Genomic DNA, 18,716 nt, shown 5'->3' on the forward strand with positions numbered 1-18,716 from the left:
ATAAACCACCAGGAGTCATCAATCACCAATGTGATTGTTTTATGTTGCAAAATTTGTTGCAATATATAGAAATATTATACATCAAAACTAAGCTATACATGGCCATATTACATGCATGTTGTAATAGAAAAGCCAAGTTAATCCCAGCAGCAGCAGCAGCAACAACAACAACAACTGTATCTGAAGAAGTATCTTCAGTATCTGAAGAAGTGTGCATGCACACGAAAGCTCATACCAAGAACTGACTTAGTTGGTCTTTAAGGTGCTACTGGAAGGATTTTTTTTTGTTTTAACAACAACTTTGTATGAAGTAGGCAAAAATGTCTCAAGAGCCAATCAGGAATCATTCAGAAAGTTCCTATTTAACACCTAAACTGGCTAATCCCCTACTTCCAAAAACTTCAGGAGGGCAGAATGCAGCATCAGCCTACATTCAGACCCACATAAATGTATGACAACGCAATACAAGGAAGTCTCATGATACCATTTCAAAGATGGGGTGGCGGCAAACATGAGAATTCAGAGGGCCAAGATCCAAGTCACCAAGGATATGGTCAAAGAGTGCTTCATATTCTTCATGATATCAGATGTGGCTCATTTCACTGGTGACAATGTCAAGTAATAATGCTAAAAATATGACCCTTCATCCACCATGTAAAATAGTCAATAAAAGTGAAATCAACCACAACTTCCAGGGTCTACCTTTTAAAGACAGAAATTTCCCTTTGTCTGCTTTTGTATTGAAAATTGATTAAGTTTTCACAATACTGACAAGCTCCTTTGATTTAATGCCAGGAAAGAAATCACATTAGCAGTTATGAATTTAGCAGATTTATGAATCTGACCCTACAGACGCAGCTTTAAATGAAAATAATATTTCAATTACCATAGCTGTTAATGGGCTTGTATACTCAGAAGTTTATCTGATATTTCACAAGAATAAGGCTGATGTGTGTGTGGTGGATTTCAATCAAATGTTTTTAGTGGCTAAGACTGAATTTGTATCATGAATTAAAAGAACAAAAAATGACCTTCTACTTATTTATTGCTAGGGGCACTTTTCTCTCTGAAAAGAATTATTTGACATTAATTGAAGCAAATAAGTTGGCAATTCTCCAAAGGCTAAATTCCACTTTCCCTTAACTTTCCCTCTTTTTTTTAACCAGTTCAATACTGGGTAGGGAGAAAGATTTGGCAGATGTGTTGCAACAAAAATATGGTCTATATTAAGAACAACGACAGCCTATCCTTCCTTTCAACTAAGTTAACTAAACTAACAGAAGCAATTATCATGTTCCTACATTAATTTTTGATAAATCATTTCCTGTATAATTGTTATGGCTTCTCGTTTAATATCATTGTTATAGCTTCTCATTTATTTATCAGTATACAATATACAAGAGCACTGACAGTGTATACTGACAGTATATATGAAGTATATATGAAAGCCCTGCTACATGCAACAGTTACATGCCAAATTTGACATACATAAGAGAGCCTAGGAAGTGATACATCATATATAACTACATGCCATATGAGAATAACTATGATGTGGAAGTCAAGATGGGCTATGAAAACAAAGCAGTGGCCTCTTGCCAAATCCTCTGCAAACTTGTCTGCAACACTTGGAACATAAGAATATAGGAATCTGTCTTGCCCTGAGTCAGACCATTGCTCCATCTAGCTTGGTATTATCTACAGTGACTGGAAGCATCTCTCCAGGATTTCAGGCAGGGACTTCTCCCAGCCCTACCTGGGGATGCCAGGGATGCCACAATGCAAGGCAGATGCTCTACCACTGAGCTGTGCCCTTTCCCGAACTGGACACAGCAGAAAGAAGGCTGCATTTGCTCTCCTGATCCAAAAGGTTGAGTAAACATGGGTAAACAGCCCATGGGTAAATAGCCTATGAAGATAGTGTCCCTTCCATCTCTTTACTTTCTCTTGTGTGACTTACTGGCTGCCATTTGCTCCTGTAAAATTTTGCACTTTGCAACATCACTGCAGCATATGGGGAAATGGCCAGCCATACCTTCCTCTGGCTTGTCTGGATTCCACTGCCTGGGAACTCATACAAGGGTGTAATGCTTCAGGGACTGAAATATAATAGGTTCCTGAAACAAAGGAGTCCTACCTCCACTTCCCTTCATAAAAACAATAGGTCTCTGTCTCTCTTCCTCCTTAAGCCAGATCATGTTACACTTTAGAAGGACCAAAGAGAGAGCCCTAGATTTACGTAGTTGTGCAGATATGAGCATATTTTATTCTGAGTGAAAGACACTGCAAGTATCACAGAACAGGTATGCCCCATGCCTCAGGGGTGTTCCTGAGTGAATGTCCTTATTTTCCTCCTTACAAACAAATGGTTTCTGTTTACCCCTAAGGAAGAGAAGTAAAGTGCTCACTACACGGCCCAGCTTAATTCAAGGCATATGAGAAGACAGCTCATGTCTATGTGCTCAGGAGCCTTGGCAATATGCAAGCCCTCCCTCCAAACAAATAAATCTGCTAAAATGATGGGAATTCTGCTCGTAAGATAATGAAAACCACTTCTTTCATTCCATTGTAACATGCATCATATATAGTAACTACTCCCAATGCCTGATTACATTTGCATTTCGCTTTGTCAGTGCATCACACACACACACAAAATGACATTTTGCAGTTTTTTTCAAGCCTGAAAAATATCACATTTCTGTTCAACCAATTAGTGCTCATTCATGAATTTAGCAGACATTGGATGTTATATGGTCTTTCCTTCTTTGATCTATCATAACAACTCAGCCAAAGAGGTGATTTCGCAAAACTTCTCATTCAAAACATCTCAACATGCCATGTTATTGTGACAATTAAGTTGTGCAGCTATTTAATCCTTTCAAGGTGGGACTTAAAAGGTAAAGGTAAAGGTACCCCTGCCCGTACGGGCCAGTCTTGACAGACTCTGGGGTTGTGCGCCCATCTCACTCAAGAGGCCAGGGGCCAGCGCTGTCCGGAGACACTTCCGGGTCACGTGGCCAGCGTGACATCGCTGCTCTGGCGAGCCAGAGCCGCACACGGAAACGCCGTTTACCTTCCCGCTGGTAAGCGGTCCCTATTTATCTACTTGCACCCGGAGGTGCTTTCAAACTGCTAGGTTGGCAGGCGCTGGGACCGAGCAGCGGGAGCGCACCCCGCCGCAGGGATTCGAACCGCCGATCTTTCGATCGGCAAGTCCTAGGCACTGAGGCTTTAACCCACAGCGCCACCTGCGTCCCACAAGGTGGGACTTACTAGGAGTATATTCCAGCACATAAACAAACAAAACAGATGGAGAAAGAAATATTGTGTATGGGCTAATCAACATATCAGTTAGGATGCTTATTAGCCAAATCCATTATGTGGTTCCCATCCTCCCCTTTCCTTCCTTAGTTCAGGGAACTCAAGGATGGGGTAATATTTGCCTTTTTCTGGTCTTTTGCAGAAGGTAAAGCAGCATCTTGCTGCCTCCTGAAAACTCTCAAAAAAATATAGCCCATCATCAGTTGATTCCTCCTCGCCCTCAACTTTTAGTGGGAGAGATGGGAAGCAGAGCTCATTCCATTGAAAATTCACTCCTGAAAATTTGCAGAGGAAAAGGAGAGAAACTACCCAGCAAATCTCCTAAGAACATTAGAAGAGCTTGTTGGATCAGGCCAATAGCTCATCTTGCCCAGCCAGATGCCTGTAGGAAACCAACGATCAGAACATGAGAACAAGAGCCTCTCACCACTTGTGGTTTTCTGCAACTGTGTCATCTTAAAAGAACAAATGGAATCCTCCTTAATGAGGGTCCTGGTTGCGCGCGGGCCCCTAAGGCACCCCTGCTAGGAGAGTTGTTGCTGGGCCTTAACCGTTGGGCCCCAGGATCGCACCAGGCTGTTTGGGCCAATTGGGGCAGTTGGCACGATTCCTGGGGCCTACAAAAGGGGCAGTGCGCCGTAACTGAGGGCACTTGCTTTGCGCTTCCAAACACCCACCCTCCCTCCCTAATTTTAGGCGGTGCTGCTTTGGCCTTGCTTTGGATTGGGTCGCCTGCTTTGGAGCAGGGGCTGGGTAGGATTTTTTCCCCATTTGGCAGATTGGCTGTAGCCACTTGGTTTTTGCCTACCCCCTTAGCAATCGTCACAACTTTGTAAGGTTTGGCGGTTAGGCATTGGCTTATTGAAGTATGTGGGAGGGGAGGTGTGGCCATCACTTGCCCCTCCATGAATAAGGGTATTCCAGTAAAGGAATCTGGGGGTCCTGGATCTCGTCCGAAGTCCGCTTGAGGGGCTAGGGCCATGCCAGGACCACAGGAACCCCGGGGTAAGCTTCGGTTGGTCTTCATTGATGTTGCTCCCTTGTTTGGTGTTTACCCTTTCAGATTTCCAGCCAGAGAGGCAGGAGTCAGTTATAGTCTGTTTCCAATGCCTAAACCAATACCACTCACTTTGCTGTAATCAATAAAGTTGTGGCCTAAATTTTGCCCAATGACTTAAACTAAAAATTACGTGTCAGTGTGAAGTTATTTTCAGGGGAAGGGCTTGGGGGCCTCAAAGCACAAATGAACATGCTGGATGAGATCAAGGGTCCATCCTTTTTCCTGGTTAGCTGGATCTTTCTCAAAAATGCATAATCAGGACATGATGGGAACAACCTTCCACAACATGATGATAAAGACAATATCACTTTGTGTGTGTGTGTCTCACCACCATATATCTAAATTGATCAATTGTCAATCAACACTTCTGCCGCTACAAAAGGATATTGTACGTGTGGGACAGAAACTGTTGTTAATGAAATTTTTAGTATTAGAGCATCTCAGAGGAAGGAGGGAGAATCTATGCTGATTTTCATATTTAAATATTTTTCAATGCAAATAAAATCTGATATCTGTCAGCGAGCAGGGCATGTTTAAAAAAGATGATTGCAGACGCAAACCTATATTTGCCAGAGAGCTAAGGAAGAGAGAAAAAAGTGGCATAGAAAATTCTTATTTTGCAAAATATCCTTAACAATATAAAATAATGCCACCGCTTCCTGAGGCAGATGGGAGAAAAGTCAGCTACGGCAAGATATTTCATAGTCTAATTTTCAGCAGAGTTTTACAAACAGCTAGTCTCTTGAGGATTCCACTGTGGTTACACTCAATTTACACTTTGAATGGGAAATGCAGTCCACTTCATAATTTGATTTTCATTGAACAACAAACCCACCTGAGCCAATTCAGAGCTGCTGAGGTGCCCATCACCATTTATATCCAAGTGGTTAAACATATCTTCAACTAAGAAGCGCTTCTGGATTCTCTCATCTCCTGGGTGATTTTGCTGCCTCTGCCGGTGAGATTGAAGGTCCAGCAGGATACCCTTCAGTTGACGGTAGTCTGCCATTGTACACATATCACCTGAAAGATAAAATATGATTATGTGACTGCATGCCTCTCCCTGCTTGATCTGCTAAAAGACTGCACTTCTACAGAGCCAGAAAAGGTGCTGCCCAAAGGGAGATGCCCTGCACCTACTGAGGTTTTCAAAAGCAATACTTTAAGATGATCCTAATGAGATGCCCTTTCATAAAGACAAGGTTTTTTCCCTCCCTAAATCCTACCTCCAAGGAACTTCATCAGTATCTCACTTTACAGATTATATGGCTTCACTCGGCAGACAACCGTGTAAAATGTAATATCTGCTGAATGCATTAAATGTCCTCTAGATGCTTTTTTAAAAGTATCCTTATTTGCCCCCACATAGTCGCAGTTTATGCACCGCTGCGTTTCCACAGTGCAGTCCGGTTTTTCTAATATATAAGGAGAAGATTAGAGTGGCTTTGAAGTGGTGATCATAACTAACTGAGGCTCAAGGCGTGAACTGCTGATTATCAGGCGGAGGTGCTGCGGTATCATTTGCACACTGTAAATATGCCATTTACAAGCTGAAACTCAAATTACCAAACTCGAAAACCATTAGTTCTGCGGCTGTGTTATATTACAAAAGTTTCAAAAGCTTTTTTAAAAAAACAACAACACACAAATAAATAAAAATAAAAGAAACTAGGGGCTTGTGGTACCAGGACCCACATGACTTAACCCTCCCCTGTGCTGTTTTCAAGCTCTGACCCATTTGACACAACATCACATAATAGAATACTCTGTGCACTCTTCTTTGACTGCATCTCAGGAGGATGTACTTGGTAACATCTGCAAAAAGAACTCCCTACTGTAGAAGGGAGCACAACCCGCTTAATCAAAGACTTGAACTCAGCTGGCCAGGTACATAGCACTGTAAAGCAAAGAGGATGGAGGGCAGACGTTTCCCTCGGATATAAGATATCCTGATTTCCATGGGACTGACTTCCTGATAATGAGTTCAAGATTAGGATGATAGGATATGAAACCAAAATGGGACTTCTGCTGGTTTGCCGCTGCTATTTTCCCCTTTCTGTCAGTAGAGGTTGGGACAGGGACCAGTGAAGTGTGTAGGGGACCACTAATGTTCAGAATAAAAAGATCCCATAAGTAAGTCTGACTGGGGAAACAGTGGACAGAAATGGAGTAACATTGAAGCAGAGTATGTATTAGTGGAGGAGCCAACATTTTGTTACAACCAGAGGCGTAGGAAGGGGGGTGCGGGGGGCGCAGACCAGACCAGGTGTCATCGCTGAGGGGGGTGACGACTCCCAAGCACTACCCCGAGCTGTTGATGTGGGGCGTGACAAAAAAAATTTCACACTGGGTACCACCTGACCTTGCTACGCCTCTGGGTACAATTGTATCCTCAAGAATGACTATGTTCTAAAGAGTGTTTTTATGTGCATTTTGTTGAACACATTTAGAAACCTCCCTGGTAAAACAGAGTTTCTGGTTGTGGGAAGGTTTCTAAGACTGCTAAACAGAACGTGCTCCTAAACTCTCTATACTTTTCACATGAAATGCATGAAGGTCCCAAAAAAGATTCTGCATGCCTGTGGGGACGCTGGGAGGCAGATCGTTTTAGCTCTTGTGTCTTTGGGTGAATTGTGCTTTAATGGAAACTCAAATCATGGGAGAAGGAGAACACCAAGAGAACAGAAACTCTTCCTTCTAAAACCCCACTCCCACAATAAGTAGAGCTGCACACTGTAATTGGTATATTAATCAACTAAGGCTTTAGGCAATTAATCAAAGGATGCCACTTTTAATCAGTAAGTGCAGATTTTCATCAGTGGGGCTGTGAGTTAATAGCACAGTTGTTATGTAACCATTTTAGCTCTGGTTTATCTATTTGATAAGAATGGGGGGAGATACTAAAAGTGGCCTTTCCCTTTGCCCATCAGCACTGGATTTTGTTTATGGGGTTGTAAATTATTATACACTTCCTTCACTGTCTTAGTATACATTGTGGTGATGGGCAATTCAGCAAATGTAATTTAATCAATGTAAATTTAATTGACTAATGAACACAGTAATTGGTGACATGCCATTTAATTAATCAAAAAAACATTATTTAGGCTGCAGTCCTAAGCACCCTTACTAGGCAGCAAGGCCTACAGATTTCAAAGAATGGCAATGTTTTGGTTTGTACAGGCAGTACGTCCGATATGTGTTCGTTTGAGCACATGAACATCTCACCAAACCCGGAAGTGACCTGAAAATATCACAAATAAGGGGTGGAATGGGCTGGGGTGGTGCAGAGTGGGGGTGGAACAGGATGTTTGCAGGGTTTTTTAATGGTGTTTCAAATATATATGATTTCACTTAAATGTGTGGTAGCATGGAATGTAACCCCCACGTAAATCTGGAGTTGCCCGTATATTGTTTTGGGAAGTGTGAATTGAGTAGCTTCACTTTTAACTGTGAACTGAACCAAATTCATCTCCCACCTCCAGTAGGCATAGCATGATCCCACCCAAGCATAGCATAAGACCTGTCTACCTTCTATTATATGAATCTGTCCAATAACGCCTCCAGAGAGAAGCTCATCTGGATCCATTTTCGATCTCTTCCCAGTGCAAAAGTGACTAGAAATTTTATTTGCCCAGTTTTTCCTGTATCTTGTATATCTGGTTTTAGCAGTTGTTTTATAAATAGTCTGGCTTTCATTGATTTCCATGCTTTGTATTGTTTCTATTGCTGTATTTTCTTTTGCTGTTTTACTCTGTGTGTATTGTAGCTTGCACTGAAAGTTTATGCTGCAGCATAGCTGGCAATTTAGTCAATACATAGTGTGGGATTCAACTAAGCTGTTGCATGCATGGAACAAGGTCCATTTGCACAACATGACTTTCTCCTTGCCCTATGCATCTCCGGTGTCCCTTAAATCTGCTTTGGGGAGTTGGAGGAACCCTCTGAACAAAATTAGGTGGTCACATAGAGAGGACCTCGTTCCCCATGTGCATACCATACTCAGCACTACATTGAATTTTACCCATGCACTTGTATTCCACTGAGTCCTACTCAAGGAAAACCCACTAGAATTAAAGTACCTAAGTTTGTCATGTGCATTAATTTCAATGGGTCTATTCTATGTATTCAGTGGCCAGGAGTGCCTTCCATCAGATTCGGCTGCTGGCCCAGCTACACCCCCATCTGGACAGGGATTGCCTAACTACTGTTGTCTATACTCTGGGAAGCTCAAGGTTAGATTACTGAAATGCATTATACGTAGGGCTGCCTCTGAAGACAGTTCAGAAACTTCACCTAGTGCAGAATTCAGTGGCCAGGCAGTATGGTTTGAGCATATTACACAGATCTTGGTCCGACTGCACTGGCTACCAATTAGTTTCTGGGCCCAATTCAAAGTGCTGGTTTTGACCTATAAAGCATTAAATGGCTCAGGACCACAATACCTCAAGGACCGCCTCTTTCCATATGAGCCTACCCGGACCCTGAGATCATCTTCTGAGGCCCTTCTTTGTGTGCCTCCTTCTCGAGAGGTCTGGAGGGTGGCAACATGAGAATGGGCCTTCTTTGCAGTGGCTCCCCATGTGTGGAATGCTCTCTCTGGGGAAGTTCACCTGATGCCTTAATTATACACCTTTAGGCACCAGGCAAAAACGTTCCTTTTTAACCAGGCCTTTGGTTGATCTGATTTACATCCTATGCCCTTTTAAAATGTGTTTTTTTGTAGGGGAGGGGGGCTATTGGGTTGTTGTTTTTATTTTTATTATGTATTTTGTGGTTTTATATCTTGATTTTATTCTGTGAACTGCCCTGAGGCCCCCAGGTATAGGGCAGTATGTAAATAATAATAATAATAAAATAATAATAATAATAATAATAACAATAATGAATAATATTGGCTATAACTCTTAATGTACATATAAATATCTCAAACATAAGACGGTGGTGTCTTCCTCACCTAAAGAGAGTGTAGTCCCCATATTTAAAACGACATTGAAAAAGGATTCAAATGACCGGTTATCAGAGCTAGCACTTGATAAGCTACTCATGTTTCAGTTTGTCTTTTATGAATAGGTGTCTCTTTTTATATGAATGGCTAATCACAGGGAGCATTTCTACTCAGCCAATTTATCCTTTAATATCATCCTGTGAGACGCATGGCTACCCCTCCGCCTGCATAGATAAAAATCACTGCTTGACACCTCTAGCACATCAGGGCATCACTAAGTCCTATTCAGGCATCCCCCCCCCTCCAGCCACAAATAAAAGCACATAAGGAAAGGGGAGGGGGTAGGCTGGCAATCTCTGCCCCTTCAGCGTTGAAGGGTAGCTTACCTCAGGTTATTTAGGGCTTTATAACTAAAACTTTAAATCTGACCCAGCCCCATATTGGCAGCCATTGCAACTCCTTTAATGGTGCTATAATGTGTACATACTGTAGCAAGATGTCCTACTCAGCAACCTAGCTGCCCCATCCTGTACTGGCTGCAGCAACTTCTGTACTCATGAAGGCTCCTTGCACAACTCAGAACTCACAGTTTAGAAGCTGCCTTAGTTGGTACACCAGCTATGACCATTCCTGGTCCAGGTCAGCTTCAGCTCTGAGGTTCATGCATTGGTAACTTGAAGACTAGACTGCTGTAATGCTCTCTATGTGGGGCTGCCATTAAGGTTGGTCCAGAAGCTGCACAGGTTTCTGGTAGACGGGCTCAGTAAGAATACCAACAATCTAGCATTTATTCCTGTCCCTACTTTTGCCTCAGGTTTGCTATCAGATATTGTGTTTAATAAGTATCATTGCATTTAATACATCAAGCAGAGAGAGAGAGAGAGAGAGAGAGAGAGAGAGAGAGAGAGAGAGAGAGAGAAAAATTACATATGCATAAGAATCAGAACAAAAGAGAAAAAGAAATGGGTTGGATCCAGAGTGCCTTTTGAGGGAAGGGGAGGGCTGCGATCCAGTGGATATGCCTGCTGGAGGAGGAAGAAGGGTGATCTTCAACAAAGCCCATTTTTGCCTGCCATGCCACCACCCGCTCTGTTTCAAATAGGGGTGGGAGTTGGTGGGATTTGATTCAGTTCACATTGAAAGGCAAACCTACCTAATTCACGCACTTTCCAAAATAATGCATGAACTGAATATCCTTTAAAATCTGCACTTCTCTGGCTTTTGCAGCGCAGTTCTCCAGACACGAAAGTGTGTGCATAAAATGCATGCATTTGTGAAAATAACGAATAAAAACATTATATATGGGGAACTGGTTTTGCAAAGGAGGATTTTGCACTAAAATGCAGATGAATTTCCCTGAGGACTTTTTTAAACAAACAAACCAACAAACCAACCAACCAACCCACAAATAGTTATAGAATGCAGAAAACTGCAGATTGGAAAAAATGAAAAACAGAAAACAAAACTGAGAGATTTGGCCACCCCTGATGCCTCTGTGTTCTCTTCCAATGCTGCAAGGGAGTTTCTGCATCTTCAGCAGGCAACCTTCTAGGAGAGGAAAGGAGCATTTGTGATGGAGGATTTCCTTCTGTGTGGGTGATGCAAATTCTAAGAAGTAGACTAGCCTTCCTGGCACCACTTTCTTCAAAAGCTTTACCCAAACTCCTGAAAGTGGCTTCCCTTCCTGCACTGTTCAACTGGGTGGCTTTTTTAAAAAAAAAATAATCCTGTAACTCCCTCACCTTCTCCACAAAAGGGTTCTTAAAATCCTATTTGAGATGTTTGTATAGGGCTTAGCAAGGGCAGTGGCTACTCTCTCCTTATGATTTCCCTTTACCCTCTTGCTGCTGTCAATGACACTTGTAATCTTCTTACGCTGTGCTTGGAATCCACTAGCTTTGTCTACTAAATACTCTCACTTCTTAGGTTTTATTCGGCAGCACCAGTGGCTCATACAAATGTGTCCCCTTTCCGGCACTATAACTGTTGCTGCTAAGACAGACAAAATAATGAAACGCCATTTTTTTTATAAAAAAAAATGTGCTCTCAGAAATGTGTTCTTTCCTCTGCTTTGTTAAGTGCCCTCCAGCAGTTTCCTTTCCTTCACAACAGGAATTCATTATTAGCAATTTATCTCATTTCAGAATATCCTCATTGGTGAGTCTTTTTAATAGGTAGCTCACAGCTGGGTTGCCTTGTTAGCAACTCCCAAGGACTCCTGATTCTTTCATAAATTGAACCTATATTCTATGTGCTACATTAGCTGGTTTTATGTCTTTTGAGGTACACCTTTGAGTTTGACCACCTGGTGTCCAAACCAGAAACATGGGTGTCAGTTTTCATCCATTTCCCCATCCCAAGGCAGATTTTGAGAGACACGGCCACTTTGAAGACATTAAAGCTTTAGAAACATTTCACTGGAGCGTTCACAGAGTGCAGGTAGTGAGGCAATCAGGCGGTGTTAAAATGACTGGATACAAGTTTCTTGCCCTCTGGGTTGAAAATATCTCTGATAACTTCTGCTCTCAAAGGCTCGGGGTGGAATTCAACTTTGCACTAAGGAAATTGTTCCATCAGCATAAGTATTTCTGATTGCTAGATGGAACAATCTCCCCTCCCCCTGCAACCTGTTCTGGGGGCTCTTCCAACCCCCCAGACCAGATTTTAGGGGGGTCATGGATGGGGAAGGGGGAAATCCTGTTTGCTTTTATTTGCCCCTTTCATGAGCTCCTTCATGGGTAGCTTGGATGCATGGGTGGATGGGGGAGAAGGACTGCCCCTCTCCTGACATCCACAGGTTTTGCAGGTTTTTGCAAAGGGGTGTCTGTGCACGTACAGCTGTACTCATGCTGGTGTTGCTTGAGATCAGAAACTCTGGATCATCAGAGGCCAGGGCCAGCAGGGTGTGGCAATGCCAAGCGAAGGGCCAGTGTGTGCATTCAACCTTTGGCAGGAAGGCTGGTGACTAAGCATTTCAGCCTTAAGAGAGAATATTATAAAAATGATATACAGGTGGTACATGACACCAGTCAAGCTTGCAAAAATCTATCATTTGCCCGATAATAAATGTTGGAAATGTAAAGAAATTGAAGGTACATTCTTTCACCTTTGGTGGACGTGCCCAAGGATCAAGGCTTTCTGGGAGATGATCTATAATGAAATGAAAAAGGTATTTAAATATACCTTTCTGAAGAAACCAGAGGCCTTTCTCCTGGGCATGGTTGGCCAATTGGTGTCAAAGAAGGATAGAACTTTCTTTATGTATGCAACAACAGCAGCAAGAATACTCATTGCAAAGTATTGGAAGGCACAAGATCTACCCACCCTGGAAGAATGGCAGATGAAGGTGATGGACTATATGGAACTGGCGGAAATGACTGGCAGAATCTGAGACCAGGGAGAAGAGTCGGTGGAAGAAGATTGGAAAAAATTTAAACACTATTTACAGAAATATTGCAAAATTAATGAATGTTAGAATGATGTTGGAATGAAGCTAAGTGGTTTTAGCAGTAACGTTACAAAGGAGTATGTAAAAAATGGACTGTTAACAGGTGAAATGTAAAGTTATAATATATTAAGATAAAGGATTAAGATAAAAACAAAGAGGGAAAGGATTTGCTGAATTAACTAACTGAACTGGAATACAAAAAAGGGAGGTGTGAGGAGGTCAGGGAAACAAGTAAATGAAAGATAAGACATGGAAAAAAATGTTTTTAATTGTTTTTTATTTTTCTGTATTTTGTATCTTTTGTTTCTTTTTTCTTTCTTTTCTTATTTTTGTAATTTTTTTTGAAACTTTAATAAATATCATTATTTTTTTTAAAAAAGGAAGGCTGGTGACTAAGCATTTCAGCGCTGTTTATAATAGCTATAAATAATATCTAATCAGTGTGGCTACACCAACTGAAGAAACACTGCAGTGTGACACACTACTCATTTGCAGAGTCTGTTGGGGATAGTGGCTCTCACTGTTTCTAATGTTCCCCTGCCCAACATTTTGCTTTTCATTACAACCTGGGGCAGGAAAAGCCCTGAATTTCATGGTCTTTCCAAATCTAATTTCATGACCTATAATTCAGGGGCTGCTTAAAGTTTCATTGGATCTGTATGGAAATTATGTTGAAAAATCCATCCCTTGTTTTCCAGGTCTCTTTATAATTGGATTTATTTATTTATTTTAAGTCTTTAACACAGCCTAATTACATGTGTTTGTACTTTCAAAGTTATCTGTCTCACCTCTAATCATCAGGACTCACCAAATATATATCATGTAGCCACTCAATTAACAATCAATTGTAACAGCACTCTGGAGCCTTTTTTTTTAGCAAAATTCCTGTCCCTTTCCCCTTCTAGAATATGATTGATGCTAGTGGGGGTCAACACATCTCCCACTCTGAAGTGCCACTTCTGTTTCTTCAGATCTTTTTGATGATATACAAATATTACACATAAGATACAACCACCGCAATGCTTTCAATACATTTCCCTAGCTAAAAAGCAGAGGTCTTCACTGTGAGCATAATAGCATGTACGGAAACTACATTCAAAAATCACGCTTCCACTCCAATGAGCAGATTTTCCCCATTTTTCTTATTTCATTCCTTGATTTCAAAATTAGGCATGCATGCACGCTGTATAAAATTAAGGAGGAGTGGAAGCTTCCTGTTTTCCTATATTCCAGCTTTCATAGGCATGCGTATTTGTGTTTTGTGTGTGTTTCATGGAACAATTCAAGATTCCTGTTGGATTGGTTCCACTTCAGAAATAAGATGGGGTAATTTAGATCTCCAAAATCCAGAGGGAAATTCAGAAAAGGAAAACTTCAGAAGCATTGCTTCCAATGGAGCCAAAAACCCAAGCCTTATTCATAGTATATATATATATATATATATATATATATATATATATATATATAGTCATATATATATGACTCCTCCCAGAGGAACTGGGGTCCTCATATGTAGGCCTACATCAGATTGATGCTCTTCACACATCAGTCAGGGACGATAGCCAGCACACATGTTGGCATCGGGAGAACATTCTGAATAGCCCTTTCACATGTTCAGTCTCCATGTGTCTTAAGAACTTCAATAGGGTTCTTAGTGAGCACAAAGCAACAGCACCTTCATATACTGCCAGAGGTGCTCTCTGAAGACACTTAAAAAAAGAAAAAGAATCTGTTTACATGTTTTATAATCTCCCAATATTCATGTGGTTTCAAAAAATGAAAAACACAGACTTTCAGGCTCTTGATTGCAAAAAGGCTCCGTAAATATTAATGTCCATCAAATTTACATGCTCTGTTCACAGAGGCCTATTTCCCCCCCCTTTTTTTGTCTTCTCTTACACAGCAGCCACACAAATCATTCTGTTTAGCACTTCTGCATGCTTTGGCAGATAAAATATTGATCAGCCTGCCAAGAATCATAGAGCGTGGTCCTGTTTTTATGTCAGGACTTGGCAATGAACTACATTTATCAAGCCCATCCTCCCAGAGAATGGTAAGTGGTAAGTGATGACATCTCATTAATCCAGCTCCCTCAGTAATTGGCCCACTTTTGAAAATCCTACCCGGGGTTTCTGTGAAATGAAACAGATTATTACTGCGGGAGCTAAACACCAACCCACAGTTCACTGACTTTTGTGAAGTCAAATCTGCAAAACAACAAGAGTGTCAATCGGGTGTCAGGAAGGGGGTTAACTGAATGTTCTTCAAGCAGATGCAATTAACAAGAACCGGATGAACATGGCAGCAGCTCTGAACAGTGAAAACTTGGGTATTCTTGAACATGCTACTGTGAAAGACAGCCTGACATACAACAGGGGCTAGGAACTCTGGTGGCTGCCTTGCTGTTGTGTTGGAATAGCAGGAAAAAGAAATCAGGAAGGAGCAGGCCTTTCACACACAACTATCCTTTATTACAGCATATCATTAAAGGAATAAGAACTAGTGTATTCCTTCTAGCACTGAGTATTTCCTCCTCCATTCCCTAGAAAGCACACTTTTTAGCTATTCCAAATTCATTGTTTCATCATGCCACACAAGCGTCATACTATAATACCAGCATTTTCAAATTTTAACCAAGCAGCATGGGGCTGCCACAGCTCTACATTCACAAAAGGCATCTGCTACTTTTATGTGTTGCACATAGAAACGGGAATTTAATTGGAGGCAGTTTTTTCCTTGTCACAGCACTGCAGAGATGAGAGAAGCCACAGCTTGTGGCATTTTCATTTTCATTACTACTCTTAAAGGGGCAGGGGCCTCTCAGATAAAGGATACGGCAGCACCATACATTAATAGCCAGGCACTACGTTACAGCCGTATCTGTTCCAATTCTACAGACAGAGACTCTCACCTAAGAGATCTACAGCAAACCTTTTTAGAACTAAAATACCCAGCAGATGAAGTTAGACAACAGATCAACAGAGCCAGGCTGATACCCAGAGAGAACTTGCTGCAAGACAGACCCAAAAAAGAAAATAACAGAACACCTCTAGTCATCACATACAGCTCCCAAGTTAAAACAGTACAACGCATCCTCAGAGATCTACAACCTCTCCTGGACAATGACAGTTCTCTTTCTCAAGCTCTGGGAGGAAGACCTTTCATTGCCTACAGACAGCCACCCAATCTTAAACAACTCCTAACCCACAATAATACTACAACCAGACTTAACATGGACACTGGCACCAGAGCCTGCAATAAACCCAGATGCCAGCTTTGCTGCCACATACATCCGGACAACACCATTACTGGCCCCAACAACATCACACATACCATCTTGGGACTATTTAATTGCTCATCGTCTAACATTGTGTATGCCATCAAATGCCAACAGTGTCCTTCAGTGTCCTCTATATTGGACAAACAGGCCAAACCTTACGCCAAAGAATAAACAGACATAAATCTGACATCAGGAATCACAAGACAGAGAAACCAGTAGGAGAACACTTCAATCTCCCAGGACATTCTATACAAGATCTCAAAGTAGCTGTTTTACTACAAAGGAATTTCAGAAATAGACTGGAAAGAGAAGCTGCTGAATTGCAACTTATTACCAAACTTAAAACCATGGAGAGACCTGGTCTGAACAAAGACATTGGATTCTTATCTCATTATACATGACAAAGCCATTTTCACCTTCTCACCCCTTGCTTTTTCCTGTAAGACCTATTGCAGTCATTAAGAGTCGTCAACAGGCTCATCACAGCTATCTGCCAATCACCCATTCCTACCACCCTTCTGAGTAATACCCCTCCCCACCTTCTCACTATATAGAAGGGTCTGGTAACTTCTGTTTCAGTGTATCTGAAGAAGTGTGCATGCACACGAAAGTTCATACCAAGAACTAACTTAGTTGGTCTTTAAGGTGCTACTGGAAGGATTTTTTTTGTTTTATACATTAATGATGTTAGCCACACAACCTTACACAAGTCTACGCAGAATTAAGTTGCACTGCATTCAGTAGAGGTTACACCCAGGTACGTGGGTATAGGACTGAAGCCTAAGAGACCAGCTATCACAATGAGATGAATGATGATCAAACTAAACAATATTAGAAACAATAAATGGTAGTTTCCCTCATGCAAGGAACAGATTGGGGGTGTATCATTAGGGCTATAATGTCTCTTTCCTTTATTACCTTGATCACACCCACCATACTCACTATTCCCCCCCCCTTTTTTTAACCAGAAGAAGAACAACGGAATGGGGGAAGCACACATTTCTCATATTATCTAGTTTGGCACTTGGAATTTTTGTGCTGAATTCTCCATAACTGTATTATATAGTAATCTACATAATGTGGCTTCCTCCAAAAAATCAATGGTGCATGAATCTAGATTTCCTTGTTGAGATGTGTTGCAGAGATTTCTGACATTTCCAATTTTTTAAGCTCACAGTGTCACTCCATATAGTCAGCTGCCAAAAATATGGTGTCAATAAGTGTTCATCTCTGTAAATGAAGAGAATCACTTACTGAAAGTGAAAACCATTTGTTTAGCAAAAGAAATGCATTGAGTTTTCATTAAATCTTTGTCTGGGCTGCATTTCAGACTGCAAGGTGGGTCTCACATGGTGGAATGCACAAAAATTAAATGCAATACATACCCTCAAAAGTAGAAAGCTGGATTTCAAGGACAAGGGTTCACACTTCAAACCAACCAAGCCTTGTCTGGAATATTCTAGTTTTCTGTGTGTTGGAGCATACAGTCGCATGAGTTCCTATCTGCAGTCTAAAGTGGTACAGGCCAGACATAGGTTTGCCACTTCAGTGAGAACAAGGCCAGTTAATTCATCTAGAACATTAATTCTGGATAAGTTTCTAATACTTATGCCCATCAATTTTGGGTTGCATTTGAATATAGTACTCAGGAGCGGTTTGCACAGTGGGGCAGAGCCACATTAATAGCCTCTCAGCAGTGGAGCCATTGCCACTTACTGGAAGAAGTGAGGCATCACTGAGGTTGGGACTGTGTGGGCACACTAGTGAGTGCTGGATTGTCTCCACCTCATTCTAAGCATCAGTGATTGCATTGCTGGGAGGCTACCAATGTAGCTCTGCACCACCAGGTGAGCCACTCTTGACAGAACGTTGGATACTGCCTTATCCCAAGTGAGACCCCTGGTTCATCAACTCAGTATTGTCTACCCTGCCTAGCACTGGCCTGCTTCTTTAGATGTTAGACAGGAGTCATTCCCAGCCCTACATGATGATGCCAGGGACTAAACCTGGGATATTTTGCACGCAGATAATGTGTTTTATTATCAGCTGCAGCCTCAACTACTTGACGATTAACAACTAACCACTGTCTTTGGGTAGAATTTTGGATTGCAACAGAAGTTGTGCGATTTGTGTTCGTTTTCCACGCAGTCCTCTCCCTGTTGACAGGATTGCATGGAGAAATGTTTTTTGTGCGTGTGCAAGAAATGCATTCATGCTGCCACAATTCCCATGCTCACACAGCGGCTCCCCAAAGTGCCCCAGGAATTTCAGAAATCAAAACACACAATGAGTATACGTACAACTGATGCAATCTGTCAGTGTGAACCTGCATCCCAGAACTGCATGACAAAACTGTCTTTAAAAAAACACACCCCAAAATCCATAGAAATTGATTCAAAGCTAAAATAGTCAACACTGCAACACGATTTCCATTTTGAAATGTATTTCCCTACCATCACAGGTTTTTAGAAGACATAAATATGCACCACCTGCTTCAGTGGAATATTAGCAGAGCACACTTCAAAACAGCATTGCGTAAACACCCATCCTCCTCTCCTCGAACAATACTGCAATCTCCCTTTACATATCTGCAGTTTGGTAACTCAGCAAATTTTCTTATTCTTCATCGCTGCCTGAAACTGGTGAGTTAGGATGTCATGATTGG

At 41.6% G+C, this 18,716-nt stretch overlaps 1 protein-coding gene across 3 annotated transcripts in view; it reads right to left on the minus strand.

Moving 5' to 3' along the window:
- FSTL4 (follistatin like 4) overlaps positions 1-18,716 on the minus strand; it is a 369,203-nt gene that overhangs the window by 155,169 nt on the left and 195,318 nt on the right. For all 3 annotated transcript variants that reach the window (XM_083728410.1, XM_083728409.1, XM_083728408.1), the window contains exon 5: positions 5,214-5,401. In XM_083728410.1, coding sequence (XP_083584536.1) covers positions 5,214-5,401 — 188 coding nt within the window. The remainder of the gene's footprint in view (positions 1-5,213; positions 5,402-18,716) is intronic.

This window comes from Podarcis gaigeae, assembly GCF_964106915.1.
Source record: "Podarcis gaigeae genome assembly, chromosome: 2".
NCBI lineage: Eukaryota > Metazoa > Chordata > Lepidosauria > Squamata > Lacertidae > Podarcis > Podarcis gaigeae.